The following is a 26,968-nucleotide window of genomic DNA, read 5'->3' as shown; positions in this document are numbered from 1 at the left end:
GAGAACAGGATCAAGCTGCGGGTCACAAAATACTTTCCCCAGTAGCATGCCTCTGAACATGTCTTTACAATCAAGAAGAGAAAGAGGAACCAATCCAAGAAACAAAAAAAATGAGGAAACCCAAAATTTCACAGAAACAGTGCAGAGTACCAGGGAGAGATGGGGTGAAGTCTGAACATGAGTCTATAATTTACTTACTGAGTGCACAAGGTATAAAAAATACACCTGCAAAAACTGTACACTTTCTAAAGGCAGTAACTGATGAAAGAAGATAGTTCATGAGAGAATGCTGTGGTTTGCCAGGAAGATTCATTATTTGAAAACATTTGTTTTATGCTTTTATTCATTCTGGTTCAACATGATTTTATTTAGATTTGTATAATGTTATATTTATTTCATTTCAGTCATTTTAATATTTTTAAAGGAACAAGGTGTGATTTGCCAGGGAAATTCAGCATTCTTTGTTCATGTTGAAATTCAGTACTACAGACCAATCAGTCTGACATCAATCCCTGGGAAAATCACGAAGCAGATTATAAAGTGGTCAATCTGAGCCGGGCTGAGGGACTTATGCCGGTGTAGCCCAGTTGAGCTGGGATCCAGCCAAATCAGCTGGAGATCCACCGCATCCAATTCCCCTCAGCCTGGTGTAAATGAGAGTTGGATTGTGCCCCTAAAGAACTAAAAACTGGCATCTTCAGTGAGATTCACTATTGGTTCTGTTGTGCATTGGTATAAAGATAAATGAAAGTATGCATCACAATAGGCATGCATGAAAACAACAAATTACATAACCTTATTTATGCTGCTATCCTAAATATACTCAGAAGTGTGTAAACATGGTTAGGATTGAGCTGTAAATCTTATCTCCTTTCAAATTGTGTACGTGAGAAAACTTATTTGTAAAAAGCATGCAGAAGCAGTATCCCATAATATTTTGATTTCCAAGTAAAGATTGAGAGGCATTTGTAGTTGAACTTCACCATAAAGTTTTACAAAGGTCTCATTTGTGACATAACAGACCTTCTTTCTCCTTTGTACGGCCCCTCACAGGTGTAAGTGAGACAAAAAATGCAGGAATGCCTAATGGCATCTAAGTGCTTCTGACCATTTTAATCGTAATCCTATCTTTCTCCATTTTGCATCCAATGGCTAAACAATAGAACTAACCTAAACATGTATTTATTTACTTAAAGTTCTCAAAACATCTTGCAACAAGAAACAACACACTTTCAATACCAATAGCATGAAAACAGTGTGGGAAACAGTGTTAAAAGCCACAGAGAATAAAAGCTAGGGATACAGTCACCTAGAAAAAGTTAATTGCAATTTTTATTTTATATTTGACTAGTATTGTGTCCATTTCAGTTGCCCAGTTTGACTTGTACTTTATTCAGTCATTCTGTTATGAACTTTATTAAGCAATTTATAAAACTAGAAAAAATCAGTACTGGAAAATTTTACACTACACATAACCGACAGCCAAGAAAGCACTTCTGACTAGACCTAAAGGGGAAGGGGGATCTCTGACTATAGGGCCCAATCACTTCTGGCCTTTATAAAACAAAGTGCCCTGAACTGCACACGCTGAAAAGTAATGGGCTGCAATCTCTGCTCTTTCCTGTAAAATGCCAATCTTAACTTTATTTACCAGCATACCCATCATTTGATTTTTCTATTAGAGATATTATTTCCATTCAAAATTCCAATTGCGTCAGTGTTTTATATTATTTTAATCTGAAAGAAAGCATGCCCTAGGCTGCACGGCATGTATGCATCACCCCTAAATTTACTTACAAGAATGAGTCTCTCCCAAGCAGTTTAAGTAGAAAGGTTTTATTCTCCACTTGTTGTGTAAGATATTTTCAGAATGAGTTATGGGTCTCATTGATTATCACCATAATCATTTCTAAACAAATAGATCATTCATCTACTGAACTGTCGCATTAAAAAGAACAAACACTGTTGAGCTTGGTTATTTAAATGCATTGTTGCAAAATAAAAACAGTGTCCCTATAATTAACTTTAATGAAGCTTAGTTCCTGCCAACTGTGTAGGATATGGTCAAAATATGATGCAATTTAATCTAGAAAGGAGCACTGAATCTACTCCAGCAGGCTTTCTCCCTTCAAAGTCAATCTCACGTATGTAGAAAGGAGAACTGCTCAGTGATTCCCTGTTCATTGATTGTGTATTTATGAAATTTTATTGTGATTGATTTTATTGTTGATACTTATTGTGAGAAACAGTTAAAAGGGAAAAAGACAGAAAAATAAAAGCAAAAGACAATGCAGCAACAGTTGGAAGGGATGGCGAAAAGGGTAGTTAGAATGATGTTGCAGTTGATCTCATCACAAACTTGAGGAACCAAAGAGTGACTCAGGCAAGGCCAATGGTATTCTGCTTTGAGTCCCCTCCCCCCTCCCCTTGGAACAGCAGACTCCACCACGCATTCCTTATCACAAACTGCCTCGAAAACACCTTCCAATCACAGAAACAGCTTGTCATTTGGAATGAGAGATTGCTATTAGAGAAGCAGAAGTCCAAAGTGCCCCCATTGCTGGGGATTGTGGAACTAGTTTGCAGCCCAATGGATCTTGGCCTATGTTCCACCCGATACACTAATCTTTGTTTGCGTAGTTTTAGCACTATCCCCTTCAGATGCTCACCAGAAGTTCACATTGTTTTGCACAAATGAGAAACATCAAGCCCATGATGACCTGCATCATTGTCCCCTGGGAACAAACAAATCACCTAAAGCCAGAAAAGAAAATTAGCTCCATCCATATCACAGATTCTACAAGGCAGAGTTAACAGAGACAATGAACTTGCCTGTGACCTGGAGCAGCAACAGGATCCTTTGACACTGTGCGGGCAAGCAAGTTCTTTTAAATGCTGGTGTTCCCTTGTCATTAAACTATTGTGGGATTGTTTTTAACATAACTTCAAAAAGCACATACCATCCCAACACTTATGAGGCTACCTTAAAAAAATCTTCGTACAGCACAAACCTATATTCCCCCCCTTCAACAACTATATCCAGCAATTAGAGAAGAGCATCTGGCCAAGTCGGACAAAAGTTTCTAAAATCAGCTACAAGATTCCCCGGAGACAGGAAACCCCTCTGAATGTATCCACTGAACGGCTGCAGCTGGAGGATCTCAGGTCCCTAAGGCTCCAACCCAATACAGACTTACCTGGGAGTAAGTCCCATTGACCCCAGTGCAGCTTACATCTGAGTAAACATGCACTGGGTTGCGTCTTAAGTCTGCCCGTGCATCTTTCAGGAAGGGCTACTCCTGTTTTTAAAACGGCCACCCCGTAGTAGTAGCAGCAATTCATTCAAGCAGCCTCCACTTACAGGGGCATTACTCTTATTCTTATTGTTGTTGTTATTAAAGAAAGGAAGAGAGAAGACAGAGATCCATGCCCCAAGAGGCTCAGGGTGGTATTCAACTGCTAGTCCTCCTCAGAAGTAGACCCACTGAAGTTCACTGTCATAACTAACTTAGGTTCTCCAACTTCAATGGGTCTACTCTGAGTAGGGCTTACAACCCAGAAACAGGCAGAAAGGGAGGGAAGGGGACGGTGGCCGGCGAAGGGCTCCGCTGGGACGCTGTGCGACAAGGTCCTCCCCAGCCGGCTGAGCCCCCACGTAGGGCAGGGGTCAGAGAGGCAGGCAGGGGCTCCGCTCCAGCAGCACCTCTGGGAAGACGCCCGGGGCGGAAGGCAGCCCAGCAAGAGAGCCTCTGAGCCTGTGCAGAGCGCCGCCCCGTGTCACACCCCCCCACCACACCCGTTCTCCCGGGGAGGGGGCCCTTAAGCCTCTTCTCAAAACAACAAGAAAAAGACGAGGGCGAGAAGGAGCCCGAAGAGAGATTCACCTCAGTCGACGGCGTGAGGCGAGTCGCGTCCTTCCTCGCATCCGCCCGCCTTCCGCAGGGCGCTCCTCCCCGCACTGATCTCTTCTCACTCAAGAGGCGCCGGGCGGGCGGGCGGGCGGGCGCGCACAGGCGGCGGCGGCGGCGGCGGCGGCGGCGGCAGCGGCGGCCTCCTCCTCCTCCTCCTCCTCCTCCTCCCCCCCCCCCCCCGGCGGGAGCTTAGCCCCGCCCTCTCCCAACGACGGTTGCTACACACTTTGCGCCGTCATCGCGCTCAGCGCTCCCTCCCCCCGCCAGACAACCTAGGAAAAGCGGTCACGTGAAGGAGGCGAAAGGGGAAATAAAAAAGGTGAGGGAGTCATGTGAGGAGGCGGCGGCCCGCAGGACCACGTGACGCCGTTTCCCTGGGATTTCCAACGCAGGTCCTGGAGGGAGTCGGCAGCCGCCTCTTGTAGCTGCTGTTGGGACTCCGACTCCCATCAGCCCCACGGAGCAAGGGGTGTCGGGAGTTGCAGTCCAACAACACGTGAAGGGGCAAATATTCCCCCCCCTCCCGCCTGCTCTCAGGGAAAGCGGGACGGTGCATATAGGCGTGGGCAAAAGGCTCCTCGCGGGAAATATGGGCCAGCCTTTGGGACATGTGAGGCTCCCATGGGCTAAAAGAAGCCAGCCTGAGGAACGGACAGGCTTCTGTGCCTTTGCAAGTGAGAAGCGATGAAATGTGAACCGGGGTGTATTACTTCTCTTCTGATCCTACGTTTTCTTAATTCGTCCACCCCCTCTAGGATGCACACCTTAACGTGGTGAGGGGGTTTGAGACTGTCGAAGAAGCTGAGAGCAATGCTGCCAGGAGTCAGTCTACTCTAGGCCAAGAGACTAGGCTCCTAGCAGTGGCACCAAGGAGGAATGGCCAAAGCTGAGACACCAGACTAAGATGCATCCAGACTCAGAGGAAGACAATGGTTCTTCTTCTTGGTTCTTCTTCTTCTTCTTGGCAATCACTCGTGACCGAGTAAGACTGTTTTCCAAAATATAGTCTTTAACAATGGATCCATCTGAATCTGTATCCACCGCGGATGTACCAGACCATGACTAGGGGCTTCTGGATTTCACAGTCCTGCCCCCATCGTCATTTGCCAATCCTCTGAATACCTCTTAGCACAAAAACCCTATGAACAGAGAATCCAAAATACAACACGAGATAGTGCTGGAGGATGAGACCCCCAGGTCAGAAGGCACTCACCGAGCTACTGGGGAAGAACAAAGGACAAGTACAAGCAGAGCTGTGACTAATGACGCAGCTGGGTCAAAGCCGAAAGGAAGCCCAGAGGCTGATGCACACAGATGCGAAAGGAAAGTCTGGAGTTGTACGACACACACAATAGGAACATGGAATGCGAGAAGCATGAACCAGGGAAAGTTAGAAATTGGCAAGCAAGAAATGGAATGCATCAACATTACGCAAACTAAAATGGACGGGAATGGGACATTTCCAATCAGGCAACTACAAAATATTTTATGGAGGAAATGAGAAATCAAGAAGAAAAGGGGTTGCTTTAATAGTGAGAAGTGATGTAGCAAAAGCAATTAGGAGCTACAACGCAAGGTCTGAGTGAGTGATATCAATGAGATTAAACGGGAAACCTATTAACACAACCATCATCCAAGTCTATGCTCCGATGGCAAATGCAGAAGAAGAGGAATTGGAGAGATTTTATGCAGAAGTACAGGAAGAAATTGATCACCCAACCAAAACAAGATGTGCTGATAATCATGGGGGATTGGAATGCAAAAGTAGGGAACAGAGAAGAATTGGGAATTGTGGGGAAATGGGGCCTAGGAGACAGAAATGAAGCAGGAGAAAGACTTACTGAATTCTGTGAAGCCAATAATTTGTTTCTTGCAAACACATTTTTTGAACAACCGAAAAGACGACTATACTTGTGGACATCACCAAATGGTCAATATAGGAATCAAATTGATTATATAATTGGTAGCAGAAGGTGGAGAAGTTCTATACTTTCTGCAAAAACAAGACCAGGAGCAGACTGCGGTACAGATGATGAACTGGTCGTATCGAAAATCAGAGTAAAGCTAAAGAAGAAGAACAACATTACAATACTTGGTGTGAGTGAATTAAAATGGATGGCAATGGGACATTTTCAGGCAACTAAAAATATTTTATGCAGGAAATGAGAAATTAAGAAGAAACAGGGTTGGGTTAATAGTGAGAAGTGATGTAGCAAAAGCAATTAGGAGCTATAACACAAGGTCTGAGCAAGTTATATTAATGAGATTTAACGGGAAACCTATTAACGTCATCCAAGTCTATGCTCCAACGGCAAACACAGAAGAAGAGGAATTGGAGAGATTTTACGCAGAAGTACAGGAAGAAATTGATCACACAGCAAAACAAGATGTGCTGATAATCATGGGGGACTGGAATGCAAAAGTAGGGAACGGAGAACTAGGAATTGTGGGGAAATGGAGCTTAGGAGATAGAAGTAAAGCAGAAGACTTACTGAATTCTGTGAAGCCAATAATTTGTTTCTTGTGGCATAATTTGTTTCAATGCAATCATAAGCAAAAATAAATTTTAAATAACATCCCAGAAGAATATAAAGATCAAATAAGGAACAGATTTGTGGCTTTAAATTTAGTTGACAGAGAACCAGAAGAACTATGGATTGAAGTCAGACATTATCAGTGAAGAATGCAAAAGACAATACCTCTATTTATTTATTTATTTATTTGTTTGTTTCATTTATAAACCACCCATAGCAAGTAGCTCTCTGGGCGGTGTAGTTAAAGAGAAAGACCTCAATGAATGACTGAATAAACTCTTAAATGAGATAAGGAAAGCAAAAGCATACGAGACAGAAATACGGTTAGAACCTTAAATGCAACAATACAGCCACTAGTATGTAGGGACAAAGAGAACTAATCGAATAGTTATTGTATAGAAATAGGACAACAAAAAGGGTAGAACAAGAGTCCTATTCCAAAAGATTAGAGAAATTGGAAATGTAAACCAAGAGTAGGGATGTTGAATAATCAACAGGGGAACACACTGACTGACCAAGATAAAAGGAAGATGGATGCAATACAATGAAGAACTCTATGAGAGATACAAGGATGACAGAGTCATTCATGGAAGAACCAGCTGATGAAGAACCAGAAATTTTAGAATGTGAGGTGAAAGCTGCTCTGAAAATACTTGGAAGAAACAAATCACCAGGAACAGATGGCATGCCAATAGAGTTGGCTACAGGCTACTGAGGCTGAATCTGTCCAAATTTTGACAAAAAATTGTCAACAAATATGGAAAAATTAGCAATGGCCCACAGACTGGAAGCGTTCAATGTACATCCCAATTCCAAAGAAAGGCGATCCCAGGGAATGCAGTAATCGAACTATTGTCTTAATATCCCATGCAAGTACAGCAGGGCCCTGCTTTTCAGCAGCCTGTTTTTTGGCGTTCCGCTAATATGGCGGCTTTCAATTAGTCTAAGACCCCACTCATACGGTGCTTGTTCTGTTTTTATAGCGTTTTTTGGGCACCGGGCACCATTTTATTGACAGAGTTCCGCTTTTAGGCAGGTTTCGCTTTTAGGCGGGGGTCTGGAATGTAACCTGCCGTATGAGCGGGGCCCTACTGTAAAGTAATGCTCAAGATTCTACAACAAAGGCTCTTACCATATATGGAGAGAGGTGTCAGATGTCCGAACTGGATTTAGAAAGGGAAAAGGTACCAGAGATCATATGAATGCTGATGCAAGTTAAAGAGGAAAACACAAAAGCAGGATTACAGCTGAACATCAAGAAGACTAAAGTAATGACAACAGAAGAGCTATGTAACTTTAAAGTTGACAACAAGGACATTGAACTTTTCAAGGATTATCAATACCTTGGCACAGTCATTAATCAAAATGGAGACAATAGTCAAGAAATCAGAAGAAGGCTAGGATTGGGGAGGGCAGCTATGAGAGAACTAGAAAAGGTCCTCAAATGCAAAGATGTATCACTGAACACTAGTCAGGAACATTCAGACCGTGGTATTCCCGATCTCTATGTATCGATGTGGAAGTTGGACAGTGAAAAAAGCAGGTAAGAGAAAAATCAGCTCCTTTGAAATGTGGTGTTGGAGGAGAGCTTTGTGTATACCACGGTCTGCGAAAAAAACCAATAATGGGGTGTTAGAACAAATTAAACCAGAACTATCACGAGAAGCTAAAATGATGAAACTGAGGTTATCATACTTTGGACACAGTTGGACATGTTTGTTTTTTATGCTTCTTACAAACAGTTCCCAACATAAAACCAGTATCACCTTACAATAATTGATTTTGAGTTTCATTGTTTCAAAGTATATTATCATACAGAACGAAATTGCAATATACCACTTGCAATTCAGTAGTATTTATTTATTTCATTTATATACCTCCCCATAGCCGAAGCTCTCTGAGAGCATTGGTCAGGGGTCTGATTACTTTTGCAAGGTACTGTAGCAGTTTCCTATACCATTGTCATTAAACAGATGATCGCCTAACCCTATAGTGTCTGTGCACCTACAATAACCACCAGTGCTGGTAATCAGCGCAGTTTCATATGCACACACCACTCTGTCCCATGAGAAGCAAGAGAGCTGGGCAGGCAGGGAGAGACACTGTCAGGGCCTGTGCCAGTCAGATTCTTTCTCTCCCTCCTTGCCCAACCCCTGGGCCAACAGACACTACCCTGCCTTGCAAGAAGAAAGGGTTTTTTTTCCATCTGCTAGTGAGTAGGTGAGAGAAATGTAGAACTATAAACCACCTTGGGTGCCTTAGCAAAAAGGCACCATATAAATCCAATGAATAAAAAATATATAGATCCACCAGAATAATGATAATGGCCTCAAGCTATGTTGAAAGAGTCGTACTTTGCCCGTGATTGTAAAGTGTTCAGCAATAATAGATGTTCAATCAGAAAAACAAGCAACTTCTATTTTAAAAATAACTTTAGTTCAGTTGTGAGATATCTGAATATAAGATATTCGACATCTTTTGCCTGAATAAAGGTCCATCTCTGAACACTGGCACACTATCTTGAAAAAAAAAACAAGGTTCATATTTTATTACTGATTCTTTTCATGGTTGTGTGTGAGCATGAATGCTTCCTTTTTCATTTCAAAGCTTGAAGTGCATGCAGATTCGTGTGTGTGACCCAGACGGCTAATTGCTAACACTAATACCACTGGCTAAGGTCATACAAATCCACAAAGAACATAATGTCCAACAGATATTTCACATTCTGGCTCTATTTGTTTTTTTGGTTCATAAGAATTACTGGCATAATACATTCTTAATAATTAAATTTAGTTGTCTGTACTACCCACCTACTCTTTTCTACCAAGGGACATATTTAACTGAACAAAAGCAGTAATTTTAAATATATTTATTACATCACAGATAATGCAGAGAACAGTGCCACTACAGGCCTGGCATCAGTATATTCCAGTGAAAGCTCAGGGGAGTTCATGGCTGCTCCTAACTTTTCAGAAGAGGGTTAAATACACCATCTCTACTCCTCTTTCCATTCTTTTGGGGTGATTCGTCCAACAGGAGACAAATTCCACTCCATCCCTGTTTGTGTTGCAACCTGCAATTAACATGGCAGGAAAGAATCAGCAGTCAAGCACAATAATGCCACAACTTCCAACAGTTTGCAACTACAACTTATTTGAGATCTTTTAAGCAGCATGGCTTCATTAGCAACATTCATTCTTTTTTACTCAGAGAAACTACAAAAAGGTGAAATGACCCAAGATAAAATAGATTTTTAAAAAACTGAATGGAATGTTTTCATGCTATACATGTTTTAGGTGGTTATGTAGAGATATTGTTAAGCAGTGTCATGCAACTCTCACCACAGAACAAGACACCTTTCTCTGGCGCTATTAACTCCATGTGTGCCCTCAACACCACTCAATCAGCTACATAAATAAAAGGAATGGAGCTTACTGCAAAGTTGTTTTGTGTAAATTAAGGACAAGTTATGCAACAAAGTTTGCACAAATCAACCTTCAGTATGTCAAGCCAGAATTTATGGTCGGTTCCGAAAGCTTACTATTTCTTCATTTTACTTCATTTGTTCAAACCTAGGCCATCCCATATTAGAAGTATTAATTCTACTTCCCAATATAAGACCTCAGAAATCCAGTTGGCAGGCACACATGACAGGCCTTCTTAGTTGCAGCACTCAGATTGTAGAGCTTCTTAGGAGACTCAACTGGCCCCTTCTTCATCAGCCTCTCTTTGGCTGATGAAGACTATGCTTAGATATGCTTTTTAAAATATCCCCTTGTTTGGTATGGTTCTCATGAGGCTACAGGTTGTTTGCAAAGTCTGTGCTGCTAAAATTATACATAGGACACAATATATGTTCTGAATTTATTGCATGCTGCTTTAATGGTCCTTCTTTAGCAGAAAAGTGGCTTATAAATTTTAATAAAAATGAACTAAACATTAAGGTATTTCCGAATGTGAGCCTTCAGAGGCAAATCCATCCTGTAAAATGTCTAAAATGTGCCATGCCAACAATGAGATACTCCAACACTGGAAGTGATATTAAGCAAAGCTGGTAATTTTATTTTTTGTGACAGAAAAGGAAACTATATTGGACGATCTCAGGCAGGCATTTTTTAATGAGCTGTAGTGATATTTTCATTTCTTAGTTTTTGGTAAAGTCCACTTTTATCCACCATTTATTTTTCCAAAAGAAGTTATTTTCAATTGTCAACAGCCAATTATAAAGCTGAAATACTTACATAGGTCCAAATGGAGACACAAAATATAGCTCCACCAAGTAGAATAATGTTACCATATTTGTCATGAAAATCAGGTTCATGTTTATGGTGAGCTTGTCTTGCCAGAGTGCGCAGGATGCCACGAGCTAAAAGACGAGACAAGACCTCAGGTTAAAAACCTACGTTACCATCCGTCTCCTTGTATATTAAACAGGGTGCACGTAATCTTATTAAAAGGTGATGCAACAATTGTGCAGCTCTGTAATACAGAAAAAATATGATGGCAAGAGATCCCTTTCAAAGCATTTGATGTGGGTTGCAGAGTAATGAACGAACAATAAAATCCACCACAGGTATTTTCAAACCTTGAGAATATTCACTAATAGGCAAAAAAACCCTTGCGGTTTAAGAATGTACCTATAGACAACAGATATTTCTATCAAACTTTAAAAAGCAGGGAAATTGGGCAGCTATAGTGAATGCACCAGAGGATCAGGAGACCTGGCCTCCTCTCTGAGATATTGGACTGCCCTACAAATTGGTCTAAATGCAAACACAATTTGGGTTGGTCTTTCATAGGCCAATCCACTTCCTGTGTAGCTTGGAAGAATTTGTTAACGTGCCTCTGAGCATATGATGAATGGTGGCAACACCTGCCATCTCCAAAGATGGTGAATTGCATTTTTGTATGTTTGTTGGTATTCTTCTTACTTTGCTTCTTTTCGCCCAGTCCTAGCTTTTGGAAACTCAGTGGACACAAATGGACACACAACATTTAATCAATGAACAAAAACGCAGATTGGATTCTAAACAGATGTTGGAGGCCAGAAGAGAGAAAATCTCCTTTGCAGAAAGGTAAAGCATTGCTCTTTTACTACAAAAATATAACAACAACAAAATACTTTCTTTGTAAGTCCTCTCTAATCCCAGAACAATTCTTCTATGATCTTAAAGTTCTGGCATTAGCTGAATAAAGGTTTTTTATTAATATTATTGTGTGCTGTGCAGTTTTTTAATTACCTTCTTTAAGTTACTGCAAAACAAAATTAAAAATAATCCACAAATGTATTTTTATAATGTCACAAAAGTTGTGTCTAAACCAATTTTTCTTAGTTAGGGGTGACAGAAAGAGCTTAGTTGTGGTGGACGGTTTGGAAATTGGAACTGGCTGAAAGTTAGCACAAGCACATTAGACCATGCTGGCCATGTCATCTTTTACAAGGTTTTTAAAAAACATTTATGGTTGCGCACAAGAGCCCTGTGAGGTAGCCTATGCTGCCATCACTGATATTAAAAGTACCAGACCTTATTACTTTTTTAAACAAAAATAGCCTGATCCCAGGCTATGTTCTGAAGACACATGAGGCCACCACCTTGCTGAAACTAAGCAGGTCTAGGTCTGGTCAGTGCCTGGATGGGAGACTGCCTGGGGACCACATGTATGCTGCCTTGGGTTCCATGGTGAAAGGCGGGGTATAAATGTAACAAACAAATAAAGCGGCCAAATCACATAAAATATAGATATAAAAATCAGTATTTGGTATTTTGCAGTTTCACTAATAAGCATGCAAGACACAACAGCCCTGCTAGGTGGGTTAAACGAGGGCTCAATTAGGGACCATGGTGTTTTGACTTAAACATTCTCCAATCCACGTGAAGCCATACCATGAGACAGACAGGCTTAGTTCAATTATCTCCCTTTTTTCTCTGGCTTTGAGTGTGTCAAGTGATCAAAATAAACTTGAAATTATTAAATGCTAATTGCTTGAGGCCTGAGCTGCCTTTGCTACCTGCAGCAACAAGTCAGTATTGTCTTTCTGAAATGGGAAGCCCTCCTCTCACTCATAAAGAGTCAGTGAGTGTAACATTGGGGAACATAGCTTTGGGGGCTGGGAGTTTAGTGGTGGGGAGGGGCGACAGAAAGTGGGGGGGGGCAGCTTGGGACCAGGATGTACAGCTCCCCCCTCCATAAAAAAGAAATGAATTGGCTGAAAGTTAGAACAAGCACATTAGACCATACTGGCCATGTCATTTTTATAAGGTTTTTTGATGATTGTGCACAAGAACCCTGTGAGGTAGTCTGTGTGGCCATCATTGATATTAAAAGTACCAGACCTTATTAATGTTTTAAAGAGCCAGCCAAATCACAGAAAATAATGATATATTCACTAATAGGCAAAAAACTTTGATGTTTAAGAATGTACCTATAGCCAACAGATATTTCTATCAAACTTCAAAAAGCAGGGAAATTAGGCAAAGATGGAGAATTACATTTTTGTATGTTTGTTGGTGTTCTTCTTACTTTGCTTCTTTTCTGTGTTACTACTGTTTCTACAGAGAATCTAACCTAGAAAATTAAATTTCTCTCATTATTCATCCTAGAAATCTGTGTCAAATTCATTTTTATAAATTTCAAATCCTTTTTATTGGTCGATGTCATATGATGGTGAAGATAGCCTTTTTTTGTTTCAAATTGGAGGTTATGCTCTATTTCTGTTTGGGGCGCATCAACAGTTGAATCTGAAAGTGCCGTTTGATGTAAAATCAGATGGATTACAATATGTTGCTACTTAAGCAATGACTCTAGCTGTTGGAAAAACAAACTTGGCCTGCACAAGATGCATGTGTTCAGCCTGCTATGCTTAAATCACTCCACTTAAGGAAAGGGGCATGGTCAATTAAAAACTTAGAGCACACCTAGAATTTTGCTAGAATATATTTCACCTCCCCCTGTTTTATCTTGTGTAAACTGAGACACTCCTCATATCCACTGGAAACTATTCTGCAGAATAGTCAGTGCCATTATTCCACAATTATGTTTGGAGTTTTTTAGTGTTGAAAAGTGTTGATGTACTTCACATATTCACAGAAACAGAAGTAAAAGAAAATGATTTACTATAGGAAACTTCACTAAAATGGCAAAGTAAATCAAACATCTTTAAAGTGAATGAATATCTGAACTCTATCAACTGTCTTAATATTGTTGCTTCCTCCCTGCTAAAACAAGATCAGCACAGCACGTCTTGCTTCTGTTATTTGGGCTGATTGCCAAGTGTTGCCACCACTCACCATATGCTCAGAGGGAAATGTTACCAAACTTCCAAGCTACACAGGAAGTGGATTGGACTGTGAAAGACCAACCCAAATGGTGTTTGCATTTTTTACAAATTTGTAGGGCAGTACAATATCTCAGAGAGGAGGACAGGTCTCCTGCTCCCCTGGTGCATTCACTATAGCTGCCCAATTTCCCTGCTTTTTAAAATTTGATAGAAATATCTGTTGGCTATAGGTACATTCTTAAACTGCAAGGTTTTTTTTGGCCTATTAGTGAATTTCTCTGCTTTTTAATCTGGGAGGTAAGCAATGGGATCCTGTGCAAGTGCTAAGAATGGATCACTGATCATTTGCATGCTTATTGAGATCAATGGGATTTAGTCCCCTGCAATCATGCTTAGGATAGATGAAACTGACCACAGGGGATGGGGAGTGGAGAAGCAGGAAGGGCAGGGGAAGAGGAGGAGTAGGGAGGAGAAGGATAGAAGGGAGGAGGGGATTAGGCAGGAGGAGATCAGGCAGGAGGAGGACAGGTTTGATCATTTGCATGCTTAATGAGTTAAATGGGATTTACTCCTGTGCAATCATGCTTAGGATAGGTAAAACTGACCATGGGGGAGGGGGAGGGGAGGGGAGAGGGAAGGAGGGGAAGAGGGAAGATTAGAAGGGGAGGGAGAGGGGTGAAGAAAGGGGGAGGGCAGGGGCAAAAGGAAGGTGAAGGGAGGGCAGGTTCGATCATTTGCATGCTTACTGAGTTCAATGGGATTTACTCCTGTTCAATCATGCTTAAGATAGGTAAAACTGACCATGAGGTAGAAGGAGGGAGAGGAGCAAAGGAAGGGGCAAGAGGGAGGGGAAAGGAGGGAGGAGGAGGGGAGGGCAGGTTTGATCATCTGTATGCTTTTTGAGTTCAATGGGATTTACTCCTCTGCAATCATGCTTAGGATAGGTTAAACTGACCTGGGGGAGGGGCAGGGAGGGTAGGGAGGAGATTGGGTGCATGAGCACTGGGCAGTGGGGAAGCCCCTTTCCTTTCCAAAAGGAAAACATTATGAACAGAATAATTGTTTTTCATCGTTTCCCCCACTGTTTTATTCTACACAGACGCATGTAGTCTCCCACCAAAAATTAAAGCAATGCTGTCAATGGCCACATCCACACCAGACCATTATTCCACTTTAGATGGTCATGTTTGTTGTTATGTGCCTTCAAGTCAATTACAACTTATGGTGACCCTACAAATCAGTGACCTCCAATAGCATCTGTTGTGAACCACCCTGTTCAGATCTTGTAAGTTCAGGTCTGTGGCTTCCTTTATGGAATCAATCCATCTCTTGTTTGGCCTTCCTCTTTTTCTACTCCCTGCTGTTTTTCCCAGCATTATTGTCTTTTCTAGTGAATCATGTATTCTCATTATGTGTCCAAAGTATGATAACCTCAGTTTCATTGTTTTAGCTTCTAGTGATGGTTCTGGTTTAATTTGTTCTAACACGCAATTATTTGTCTTTTTCACGGTCCATGGTATGTGTATGATATGTTCTGCATATAGATTAAACAAATAGGGTGATAAAATACACCGTCCCACAGTTTCCAATTGGGAACCAATCAGTTTCTCCATATTCTGTCCTTACGGTAGCCTCTTGTCCAGAGTATAGGTTGTGCATCAGGACAATCAGATGCTGTGGCACCTCCATTTCTTTTAAAGCATTCCATAGTTTTTCATCATCTACAGTCAAAGGCTTTGCTATAATCTATAAAGCACAAGGTGATTTCTTTGGACTGTGTTTCTATCTCCTTTTGCTTTTCTTCTTTCTTTAACCATTTTAAGAGTTTCATCAGTCATCCATTGAGGTCTTTCTCTCTTTTTAACAAGAGGTATTGTCTTTTGGCATTCTTTCATGATAATGTCTCTGACTTCAATCCATAGTTCTTCCGGTTCTCTATCAGCAAAGTTAAAAGCCTCAAATCTTTTCCTTATTTAATTTTTATTTTTGCATTATGATTGCATTGTTGTTCTGTAGCTTTACTCTGATTTTCGATATAACCAGTTCATGATCTGTACCGCAGTCTGCTCCTGGTCTTGTGTTTTTGCAGAAAGTATGGAACTTCTCCATCTTCTGCTACCAATTATATAATCAATTTGATTCCTATATTGATCATTTGGTGATGTCCAAGTGTAGAGTTGTCTTTTCGGTTGCTGAAATAATGTTTGCAAGAAACAAATCATTGGCTTCACAGAATTCAATAACTCTTTCTCCTGCTTCATTTCTATCTCCTAAGCCCCATTTCCCCACAATTCCTAGTTCTTCTGTGTTCCCTACTTTTGCATTCTAGTCTCCCATGATTATCAGCGCATCTTGTTTTGCTGTGTGATTAATTTCTTCCTGTACTTCTGTGTAAAATCTCTCAAATTCCCCTTCTTCTGTGTTTGCCATTGGAGCGTAGACTTGGATAATAGTTATGTTAATAGGTTTCCTGTTTATTTATTTATTTATTTTTATTTTATTCAATTTTTATACCGCCCACAGCCAGAAGGCTCTCTGGGCAGTGCACAACAGTAAGTAAAATACAATAAAATCACATAAAAAACACTAAAAGGCAAACATATTAAACAATCTGGTACATATTAAAAGCTAATAAAATATATTAAAATGCCTGGGAAAATAAAAAGGTTTTGACCTGGCGCCGGAAAGATAGAAGTGTAGGCGCCAGGCGTACCTCGTCGGGGAGACTGTTCCATAATTCGGGGGCCACTACTGAAAAGGCCCTAGATCTTGTTACAACCCTCCGAGCCTCTCTATGGGTCGGAACTCGGAGGGCCTTTGATGTTGAACGTAGTGAACGGGTAGGTTCGTATCGGGAGAGGCATTCCGCCAGGTACTGTGGTCCCGCGCCGTGTAAGGCTTTATAAGTCAAAACTAGCACTTTGAATCTGGCCCAGAAACGAACAGGTAGCCAGTGCAAACGAGCCAGAACAGGTGTTATGTGTGTGGACCGTCTCGTCCTCGTCAACAGTCTGGCTGCCGCGTTTTGCACTAGCTGTAGTTTCCAAACTGTCTTCAAAGGCAGCCCCACGTAGAGTGCATTGCAGTAGTCCAATCTAGAGGTTACCAGAGCATGCACAACTGAGGCGAGGTCGTCGCTGTCCAGGTATGGGCGTAGCTGGGCTACCATCCGAAGATGGTAGAACGCATTCCGTGCCACCGAGGCTACCTCAGCCTCGAGAGACAGGAATGGATCGAAAAGAACCCCCAGACTACGAACCTGTTCCTTCAGGGGGAGTGTAACCCCATCCAGAACAGGTTGGACATCCACCATCTGGGCCGAGAAGGCATTCACCAACAGCATCTCAGTCTTGTCAGGATTGTGCCTAAGTTTGTTAGCTCTCATCCAGTCCATTATCGCGGCCAGGCAACGGTTCAGCACATTAACAGCCTAACCTGAAGAAGATGAAAAGGAGAATTAGAGTTGCATGTCATCAGCATACTGGTGACAACGCACTCCAAAACTCCTGATGACTGCACCCAGTGGCTTCATGTAGATGTTAAAAAGCATAGGGGACAGAACCGATCCCTGCGGGACTCCACAATGGAGAGTCCAGGGTATCGAGCAGTGCTCCCCAAGCCCTACCTTCTGGAGACAATCCACCAAGTAGGAGCGGAACCACTGCCAAGCAGTACCTCCAACTCCCAACTCCATGAGTCTCCCCAGAAGGATACCATGTTTCGATGGTATCAAAAGCAGCTGAGAGATCAAGGAGAATCAACAGAGTTACACTCCCCCTGTCCCTCTCCCGTCATAGGTCATCATACAGGGCGACCAAGGCTGTTTCAGTGCCGAAACCGGGCCTAAAACCGGATTGAAATGGATCAAGATAATCAGTTTCATCCAAGAGCACCTGGAGCTGGCCGGCAACCACACGTTCTAAGACCTTGCCCAGGAATGGAACATTCGCCACCGGTCTATAGTTGTTCAAATTATCTGGGTCCAAGGAAGGTTTCTTCAGGAGTGGTCTCACTACCGCCTCTTCCAAACAGCTAGGGACCACTCCCTCTCTCAAGGAGGCATTTATCACTTCCCTGGCCCAACCGGCTGTTCCAGCCCTGCCAGCTTTCACTAGCCAAGAGGGGCAAGGATCCAGAACAGAAGTGGTTGCACGGACCAGTCCAAGCACCTTGTCAACGTCCTCAAGCTGTACCAACTGAAACTCATCCAATAAATGAGGACAAGACCGTGCTCTGGATCCCTCATTTGGTTCAACTGCCATAATATTGGAGTCTAAGTCCCGGCAGATGCATAAGATTTTATCTTGGAAGTGCCAGGCGAATTCATTACAGCGGGTTTCTGATGGTTCTATGATGTCCTGAGGACTAGAGTGTAAAAGCCCTCAGACAATTTTATCTCATTGATATAACTCGCTCACACCTTGTGTTATAGCTTCTAATTGCTTTTGCTGCATCACTTCTCACTATTAATGTAACCCCGTTTCTTCTTAATTTCTCATTTCCTGCATAAAATATTTTGTAGTTGCCTGATTGAAAGTGTTCCTTCCCGTCCATTTTAAGTATTGTAATGCTGATGCGTTCCATTTCTTGCTTGACAATTTCTAACTTTCCCTGGTTCATGCTTCTCACATTCCGTGTTCCTATTGTGTGCATCGTACAACTCCGGACTCTCCTTTCGTGTCTGTGCGCATCAGCCTCTGGGCTTCCTTTCAGCTTTGATCCAGTTGCGTCATTAGACACAGCATTGCTAGTACTTGTCCATTGTTCGTTGAGTGCCTTCTGACCTGGGGGTCTCATCTTCCAGCACTATCTTGTGTTGTATTTTGGATTCTCTGTTCACAGGGTTTTAGTGCTAAGAGGTATTCAGAGGTGGTTTACCATTGCCTTCCTCTGAGTCTGGATTCATCTTAGTCTGGTGTTTCAGCTTTGACCATTCTGCCTTGGGTGCCCCTGCTAGGAGTCTAGCCTGTTGGTCTACACTCCTGACGGCATTGCTCTCAGCTTCTTCAACACTCTCAAACCCCCTCCCCACGTTAAGGTGTGCATCCTAGAGGTTAGACGGTCATGGCTTCTCCCAAAGAATGTTGGGAAGTGTAATTAGTGAAGGGTGCCAAGAGTTGCTAGGAGACGCCCTGGTCCCCTCACAGAGCTTCAATCAGAGCGGCTAACTGTTAAACCACTCTGGCCACCGGAGCTCTGTCGGGAATAGGAGTCTCCTCCCAGCACCCTTCACAAACTACACTTCCCAGGATTCTTTGGGGGAAGCCATGACTGTCTCACGTGAAATAAAGGTCTGGTGTGGGTGTGGCCCCCTGATTAGGCAAGCTAAGCAGCTATGAGTCTGGCTTTTAGAACACTGACGGTTCTTATCGAGCAGGCCCGGGCTTATCATTGATTTTAATGTTAATTTCTTAAATTAATTAAAAATCAGCCAAGCATTTTTTAAACTTTTAAACTGCTGAAGATGAAAGTCAGAATATGGGGCAAGGTCAGTAATAAGATTGCAGGTATTCTGTGAACATGGCTGATTTTTAACTAATTTCAACAAATTATGAGAATGACAGAAAAAAGTCCAACAGGGATCTGGTTTTTTCTCTCTCTTTTTACACTTTGAACTCTCGATTCTCTCTGTTTTGTGTGTCACCATGAAAATTTAGAGGGTTGTTAAGCAAGCGTTTCTGAGTTCAGTACTACACATTTTATAAGGTTTTGTTTTGAAATGATCTTACGTGAAGCATCAGAATGGCATGGAGGGTATTTTCAATTTAACATTGCAGAGTGCAAAAAAAGGGCAAATGGTAAAGCTGCACAGCTTACTTACAGTGGGATCCACTCATTCTCTCTCTCTCTCTCTCTCTCACACACACACACACACACACACACACACACGCACACCCACCCACCCACCCCTACCTTGTAAGCAATGGGAAACTGAAAGCACCATCTGATACATTTCCATTCCCATGCCCTTTGCCATCCCTATTGCTGTTTCTGAGGGGAAAGGGAGCCTCTTCGCTGACCAAGTTATCTGAAAATATCAGTGACCCTACTTTCAGTTATGCGTAACCTCCCATTCCATCATATCTGTTATGCTAGTATTCAGATTAATGTTTTTTAATTGCTCTCCACAAGGACATCACACACATCGTTTATACTTGCTTATTAGTATTTAGGATGAATTCTCAAATTGCTTCATTATGTAGATTTCCAGGTGTAGTTCAGAATAACTAGGTTGTTTACTAAAGATAGTTTAGATCAGGCAAATGAATTTGCCGAATTTTCAAAGGCCTAGAAATCTTGCTTTCAAATCCTTGCACAGATAATAGAGATGTGAATGCCTGGAAAAAACCCTCCACTTTCCCCCTTTTTTCGGGGGGGGGGGATCCCAGAAAAATTCAGAAAAACTTGTGATGCCCCCCCCCATTTTTTTAAGGCCTTCAGCTTTTATTCAGGCCTTCACATGTCCAGCAGACAATGATATCTACTTTGTATGTGCCATTCTCTAAAATTCAAAAAGGGACCATTGTGCACCCAACATTCTAACTGCCCAATCCTGTGAATTTACAATCTTACTTTGAATGGGGCTTCCTCCCACTTGCTACAGTGCTTGCTTCTAACGTAAGCGTAAAACTGACAGATTATTCTTTTTGTAATAATTATGTTTTTAACTGCCAGTTGTCGCAGGATTGCAGAATCAAAGTGATGACCTAGGACCACCAGGAGGCTGCACTGCCAACTCCCAGAAATGACACCTTGGTAAGGGGGAGGCCAACCAGGCCACATCCTGAGCAGTGTCTTCAGTGCTTGCTTTCCTCTTCCCTTCCCACTCCCGTTTGTATCACGTCTATTACATTATGAGCCTGAACTGTCTTACCTTTTAGAAACATTATGCACGTTGAGGTTCAATAACCCGTTTTGCAATAAAGAGGACCACAGCTTTCACATGCAGAAGGTTTGAAGCTGAATCTCAAGCATTTCCAAGTACGGCTAAGAAAGACCCTGCCTGAATCCCAGGAGAGCTGCTGCCAGCCAGTCCAGGCAATACTAAGCTAGATGGACCAACGGTCTGGTTTAGTATATGATAGCTGCCAATGGTCTTCATTTAGTTTCATGGTGGTGCAAAGATCTGAAACAGCTTCTTTTTCCACATCCAAACCCGACGCTCTAGTTGGCACCCTCCACCAGGAACATAGCTGCCTGCTTCCATGACGTTTCTCTGTGAGCTTCAGAGAATGGTCCATATCTTCAGTGACCCATTTTCTGAATTAGTTTCTAAGAGATACAAGACTTCTCTGTGAAGCTGACACAATCTGCCAAGGGCACATTTAACAACAGCAGAGGTAAAAAACTGGCTCCCCAAGGAAGAGGACATTCCAAAAAGAGTCTACGGTTTTTGACTGGCCTTGGCTAGGAAGCTGCTGAACAATCTCCAGACTTCCTCCCAGCAGTGGATTTGGGAAGTAGTGACTTCCTGGTGCAACTGCTGGGGATGGGAGGGGGGAGCTCTGCTTAAATTCCCAGCATCAACACTGTGAGGAAGGCTGGCCCCGTGGCATGCTAGGCAGAGGGAGGCACCACACTCACCTTACTGAGTACAGTTCCTGACACTTGGAAAATCTACCCTCACCTTAACTAGTATTCCTGCCAGCTGCAGGAGGCTCCATGGGAGGTTTCTACTGCCACCACTTGCCCCGCACCAAGGGCTCCTGAACCATTATTGCTATTGCTCCACAGAGGTAAAAGGAAAAATATGGTGAAGCTGTCTTACTTGCCCTGAAGACTTGTCCATTGGTTAAAAAAAAGCACACACACCCAATTTATCCCGTGTTAGAATACTTAGCCAATTCTTTCACCTGCACATTTGAGGGGAGAGAAAGCAAGGAACTTTAATACTACTCCCTTCCTAGTGTGAAACAAAGCTCCTTGCAGCAGTGATAAGCTAAGTAAGAAAACAGCATGCGACTAGTCCCTATAGAGAAAGCAGAAGCAACAGTATCCCAGCACAGGGTCCAAGGGCTCATGATAAAGCCACCATGCTGAATTATGTAGGCCTGAGGTCAGTACCTGAATGGAAGGCCACCTGGGAACTGAGTTAAGTGCAACCAATTGGAAAAGAACGCAGGGGGAAGAGACAGCAACAATGCCTGCAGGACAGGCAGGATGAAATTTCTCTTTCATTCCTAATGCATTTCAAATGCCATTCTCTCTGTCAAGGAAACATCAATTGCCTTGGTTGGGCAGCAATCCTATTCACACTTACATGGGAAAAAGTCCCATGGAACTCAGTGGGATTTACTTCTACCTACATAGGATAGGTCCGTTGGTGTGAGCTGTTATACTATTTTATCTGAATCAGTTTTGAAGCAAGCAGTTTTCCCCTTAAGACTGTTCAAAATTTACTTGCAAATATATATATATATATATATATATATTTGCCTTTACAGCTGGCAATACAAAGCATCATTTCCATTAAGACCGGTGCAGTGTGCAAAATAGGGTTTTTCATCACACCCTCCATATCCCTCCCCTTTCAGATTTACACCGGCAAATAAATGCAGCTAGCTCCTAGCTTATTTAATGCTTGCGATGCTTCAGATAGCCTTAATGAAAAGGCACTACGCTACTGTTTGTGCGCAACGTAACTGTCTGCAGTTTTTTCCTCTACCGCTAGTTCCAGATTCCCCCAGTCTCCTCCGTTATACCATTCTCCTCTTACTTAGTAAGCTCTTTGGGGGCAGAGACCTGTCTTCTCATCCCTTGTAAGGCACTCTGCACATGGATGGCTTGTTACACAATAGCTGTCGTGTATTCCTCAAGGCAACAGCATCTAAAACAGTCTGTTCAAATAAAATCCAGGCAACAAAACAGAAAAGCAGAACAGCTTAGATGACATTTTCCGAAGCCCAAGCCACCTGCAACGGAACGCGGGGAAAAGGAGAGGACCCTACTTAAAACGACACCCTTTCTGGCGTCAGACAAGACCCTCTCGCACCGACTGTGAGCGGGCTAGGCGAGGAGAGAGACGCCATGCGGCTAGTCCCTGTGGAGGAGCTTCAACATACTGGAGGCGCTGCCGGGCCCGACCAGGGAGGAAGCCAGGCAAGCCCCAGCGCACTCACCTGTGAGGCGCAAAGCGCTACTCGCCAAAGGAAACAACATCTTCGCAGCCGACGACCTGACGAGCGCCTCAGCCTCCTGTCCCGGGTACCCTTGGCTGGCGGTGAAAAACAAAATGGCCACCGCGCAGGAACTAGTCGGCCGGCGCATGCGCCGTCCCTCCAAAGAGCATCCTGGGAAATGTAGTTCGGTTGGAAAAGGGAGACGAGGCTGAGGGGGAAATTCCGTTTAGGCAAGCCCCGCAAAGCACAAGGGGGCGCCCCAAACTTTTTTGGTGGCTCGTGGCCTTTTCCCCTCTGTCTGCCTCGAAGGGTCTTTGGATCCAAGGAAACCGGTCGGGCTGCAAAGGGTGAATCCCGGAACAAAGGCCTGCTTTTGGGAGGAGGTTGAGAGGCTCCTCTCGCGGTTTTTTGTCGTAGTGTCAGGATGGCCGAGTGGTCTAAGGCGCCAGACTCAAGGCAGCGCGAAGCCTTCCCGAGATCGGGGCTGGGTGTTCTGGTCTCCGCATGGAGGCGTGGGTTCGAATCCCACTTCTGACACATCGATTTTTTTTAAAAAAATAGGTTGTTATTGCATCCCCTCTCCCCTTTAAAACTCGGTCGGCGGGAGAAAGAAATAGTGTAAAACTAACAATTTTACACGCTGCGCTGCCAGTGGCAATTCTCCTAGCTTGTGCGTAAGAAAAATGGTTACCAACCACCCAGGGCTGCTTTTGCAAATCTATTACGATGGCAAAAACAGCGTCTTTAGAACGAAGTTATGCTCCCGTGTGCATAAAGCTTATTAAATGAGTTTTCTTGGGGATCCAGTTACTTGGGTCTTTCGTGGCTGTTTGTATCATGAACACATAATTAGTTGCAAGGCACATTGCTGCAGGAAAATCTTGGTGATAAATCAAGGGTTAATTTGTAATAAAAGAGCAGGGATTCCCTTATTAAAGAAATTATTGAGAGTATTATTACTATCACCCAAGAGTAAAACGTCATAGCCGATTTAAGGTGACTTGAGTAATTTGGTTCTTTTTCGCTAGCTCAGAAATTAGCATTCTAGGCTGGTTTTTTTGTAGGAAACCATTAATTACATGGCACAGGTATCAGAATGTGATTTCTGTAAAATTGTCACTTTGTTGCACAAATCCCATCTGGTTATGTGTGGCCAGTAACGTACATTTAAAGCACATTGAAAGAACATTATTTCTCCCTGAAAATCCTGGGAACTGTAGTTTACCCTTCACAGAGTGCTATCCTCCAGCACCCTTAACAAACTACAGTTTCCAGGAAGTTAGTGTTCCCATCTGATCCAATATGATTTCGTTTGTTAAAGGTCTGGACAATTGTAGCTCTGTGTGGGGTAAACTACAGTTCCCAGGATTCTTTGGTGGAAATAACACATTTTAAATGTACAGTGTGTATGCAGCCTTGTTGAAAGTTGGCATTCTGGCCATTCCGTTCTGTTTCAGAAGGGTTCTGGATGTGGAGGAGCAAATAAATGTATAATATTGGAGTAGTTTCTGTTCTACAATATTATCAAGTGTCTCTTACACATCCCACTGGTTTTTGAATCAGTTCTATTTATAAAGGAAACGTTCCAGCCCATTTCTTTCAGGCTTTTACACCATCATAATAGAAAAGATCTCTGGAAACCAGTAGCGTAGTGGCAAATTGAGAAGTGCAGGGTCCCTTCATTATAGTCACGCCATGCCCCCTCACCGCCATGCCCCCTCACTCACCTCTATCGTCATCTCGACACTCTTCTGCCCTTCTCCCACAACAACAGACCTTCCTAGGAGCCAATCAGCATGAAAGAGGAGTGTGCTGGCCACTGAGACTGACTCACCTCCTTTCACTCTGATTGGCTCCAATCAGCAGGAAAGGTCAAGGAAGCAAGTTAGAAGATTCTTCTCAGTGGCTAACACACTCCCGTTTCATGCTGATTGGCTCACAGGATGCTGGAGTCATAGGAACCCAGCTGGGACCCTGTTCCCAACAGAGGAAGGGATCTGACCCCCGAAACCCGGGACAACTACACTCCTGCTGGAAATGTTCTTATAAACAGGGGTTGGTCTGCACTTCCCATTATCCTGGTCATGCTGGCTAGGGCTGATAGAGGCCACTGGTTCACTATTTTTTGCAAATAAAATGAAAATAAGTAAATCTTATTTAATTCAGTGGGTTTTACTTATGAATAAATGGGCGTCTAATTCAGCTGTAACACTACAGTCCGATGCACATAAGCTGGGAGTAACCCTCACTCATTTCAGTTGGGCTTATTTCTGAGTAAACATGCATAGGGACAGCTTTTAAGTGTTTAGAGTGCCTTACATAAGACATTTTATGGTAGAGTGTTTGTTCCTCACACACAGCCCATAGGCCACTGAGCAGATTTCAGAGGCACAGGAACCATGCCAGGAAAGGAGAAAATTAGTAAACTGGGGGGTGGGGGAAGGCCCTTTTCCTTGTTCCACCCCAGAGAGAGATGCACAGTGCAGTGACATGGGATAGGGCCTTCTCTGTGGTACCTTATGGAAGGCCCAGCATGGCGTCTGCAAGGGTCTGTCCTGTCTCATTAACCTTTTAGAGTTCTTTGAGAGTGTTTCAAGGCATATAAAATTGACACTGTGGACTTGCACTTTCAAAAATGTTTTGATAAAATACTGTGGAGGAATTCACTCGGAAACAAATTTGAGCTGAAGCAGATCCCAAGTTTATTCAAAGCCTACAGTGCTGGAGAGCCAAGCAGAAAACTGCAACTGACTCTGACTCTCTACAAAATGATGCAGGCCTTTATAGTTTTTCTAAGAACAAAGACTTCAGTAGATGAAACTCTCACATTTCAAGCATGTGCAATACAGTAGAGACCCACTCATACGGCGGTTTACGTTCCAGACCCCCACTGTAAAGCAAAAACTGCTGTAAAGTGGAACTCATTTAATAGAATGGCGCGCAATGCCCGAAAACTGCTGTAAAAGCGGAACAAGCACTGTATGAGTGGGGCTTTAGTCTAATTGCGTCTAATTGAGACCGCTGTATTAGCGAATCGCTATAAAGAGAAGCGCTGGAAAGCAGGGCCCTACTGTACGCATGAAATTCTTTTAGTTCAAAGCATTCTGATTATGGCTAGGCAATAAAGTTTGACTGACTGATTATCTATAAATTGCTAGGACAGGTTGTTAGGGAGTACCAAAGAAGAGTTAAGGAGGTACAAGTGTAAAATGCAATATTTAAAAAAATGATATCAGAAATGAATTTTTAATATATATATAAAAATAAAAAACACAATATAAAATCCTTATAGAAATTCTCATACAGTAGTACAAAGATGGCCAGAAAAGATTTTTTATAGATAACTCAGTGCCCATACATAATGAAGAATGAAAAGGTCAAAACATACCAATCTAAACATAAAAGGCAATTGATGAACAATGGCCAATACACTTGACTCAATACCCAGGAGATTCAAAGTGTGTAATATGGCCAAATAAGAAATGTTATGCAACTAATATAGTAGGTGCCAAAAACCCACTTATTTTTATATTCTCTGTTCTGGGGTATGGACTGATATGTGGACTATATGTTAATTCAATTTATTCTGCATAAAGATAATTTTGAATTAAATTACAAACTCATCCAATCAGAGAATTTTTATATTCAAAAACAATTTTTTATATAGAATGTAGAGTATAATACATACCATTTCCTTATATCAGTCAATTTTGAACCATATTGAAGATTTTACCAATATAACATATCTTGAGAGTGTTATTGTATTTTAAATACCTAATCAGCCATGTCATTGTGGGAGGGCAAGTCTGCAGAAATAACACAGTGGAAACTACTCCTTCAGCCACTCAATGCAAGCCTTATCTCAGCAGAATTTGTTTCGTTATTTTACATTAACCCTTAATGGGTTGTTGGAGACACTTCACCATAGGAATAATATATACCACCTTTATGCCAAAATGTCTACATATTATAAATTGTAAATTAACATACAAGAATTCCAAAAAATCCCAAAAAAAACAAATCACAACGATGCTTAACAGGGAAGTACCAACACTGCCTCGGTGGCACGGAATGCGTTCTACCATCTTCGGTTGGTAGCCCAGCTACGCCCCTATCTGGATAGTG

The 26,968-nt window shown here is 42.5% G+C and overlaps 2 protein-coding genes and 1 non-coding gene across 6 annotated transcripts in view; 1 reads left to right on the top strand and 2 right to left on the bottom strand.

Moving 5' to 3' along the window:
• Positions 1–4,025, bottom strand: part of ATP7A (ATPase copper transporting alpha) — a 52,977-nt gene extending 48,952 nt beyond the window's left edge. Inside the window, exons 1-2 of one of the 4 annotated variants that reach the window (XM_061598916.1) lie at positions 3,885–4,025; positions 2,670–2,754 (exon numbers count right to left, since the gene is read on the bottom strand). In XM_061598916.1, the coding sequence (XP_061454900.1) occupies positions 2,670–2,729 (60 nt within the window). In that variant the 5' untranslated portion in view covers positions 2,730–2,754; positions 3,885–4,025. Of the gene's footprint in view, positions 1–2,669; positions 2,755–2,832; positions 3,131–3,197; positions 3,701–3,884 lie in introns of those variants that run through there. The other 3 variants (XM_061598918.1, XM_061598920.1, XM_061598915.1) reach the window with 3 other exon arrangements.
• A 5,274-nt stretch (positions 4,026–9,299) lies between these two features.
• Positions 9,300–23,006, bottom strand: LOC133371363 (cytochrome c oxidase subunit 7B, mitochondrial). Its single transcript, XM_061598712.1, has 3 exons — positions 22,844–23,006; positions 10,687–10,811; positions 9,300–9,518 (listed from the first exon to the last, which is right to left on the bottom strand). The coding sequence occupies exons 1-3, from the start codon at positions 22,989–22,991 to the stop codon at positions 9,441–9,443; spliced, it is 351 nt and encodes a 116-aa protein (XP_061454696.1). The 5' UTR covers positions 22,992–23,006; the 3' UTR covers positions 9,300–9,440.
• A 255-nt stretch (positions 23,007–23,261) lies between these two features.
• Positions 23,262–23,380, top strand: TRNAL-CAA (transfer RNA leucine (anticodon CAA)). The gene is made up of 2 exons: positions 23,262–23,299; positions 23,335–23,380. It is a non-coding gene; the product is annotated as a tRNA-Leu (tRNA).
• Positions 23,381–26,968: the final 3,588 nt, after the last annotated feature.

The sequence above is a fragment of the Rhineura floridana genome, chromosome 16 (genome assembly GCF_030035675.1).
Source record: "Rhineura floridana isolate rRhiFlo1 chromosome 16, rRhiFlo1.hap2, whole genome shotgun sequence".
Classification (NCBI taxonomy): Eukaryota; Metazoa; Chordata; class Lepidosauria; order Squamata; family Rhineuridae; genus Rhineura; species Rhineura floridana.
This window is presented reverse-complemented; position numbering and strand designations above follow the sequence as displayed.

What these genes read in the sequence shown, in the direction of transcription:
- LOC133371363 (XM_061598712.1), bottom strand. Translation starts at nt 22,991, where the DNA reads ATGCGCCGGCCGACTAGTTCCTGCGCGGTGGCCATTTTGTTTTTCACC. An exon ending in TAGCGCTTTGCGCCTCACAG is followed by an intron (nt 10,812 to 22,843) that starts GTGAGTGCGCTG and finishes CTCGTCTTTTAG; the next exon opens with CTCGTGGCATCCTGCGCACT. An exon ending in GTGTCTCCATTTGGACCTAT is followed by an intron (nt 9,519 to 10,686) that starts GTAAGTATTTCA and finishes TGTTAATTGCAG; the next exon opens with GTTGCAACACAAACAGGGAT.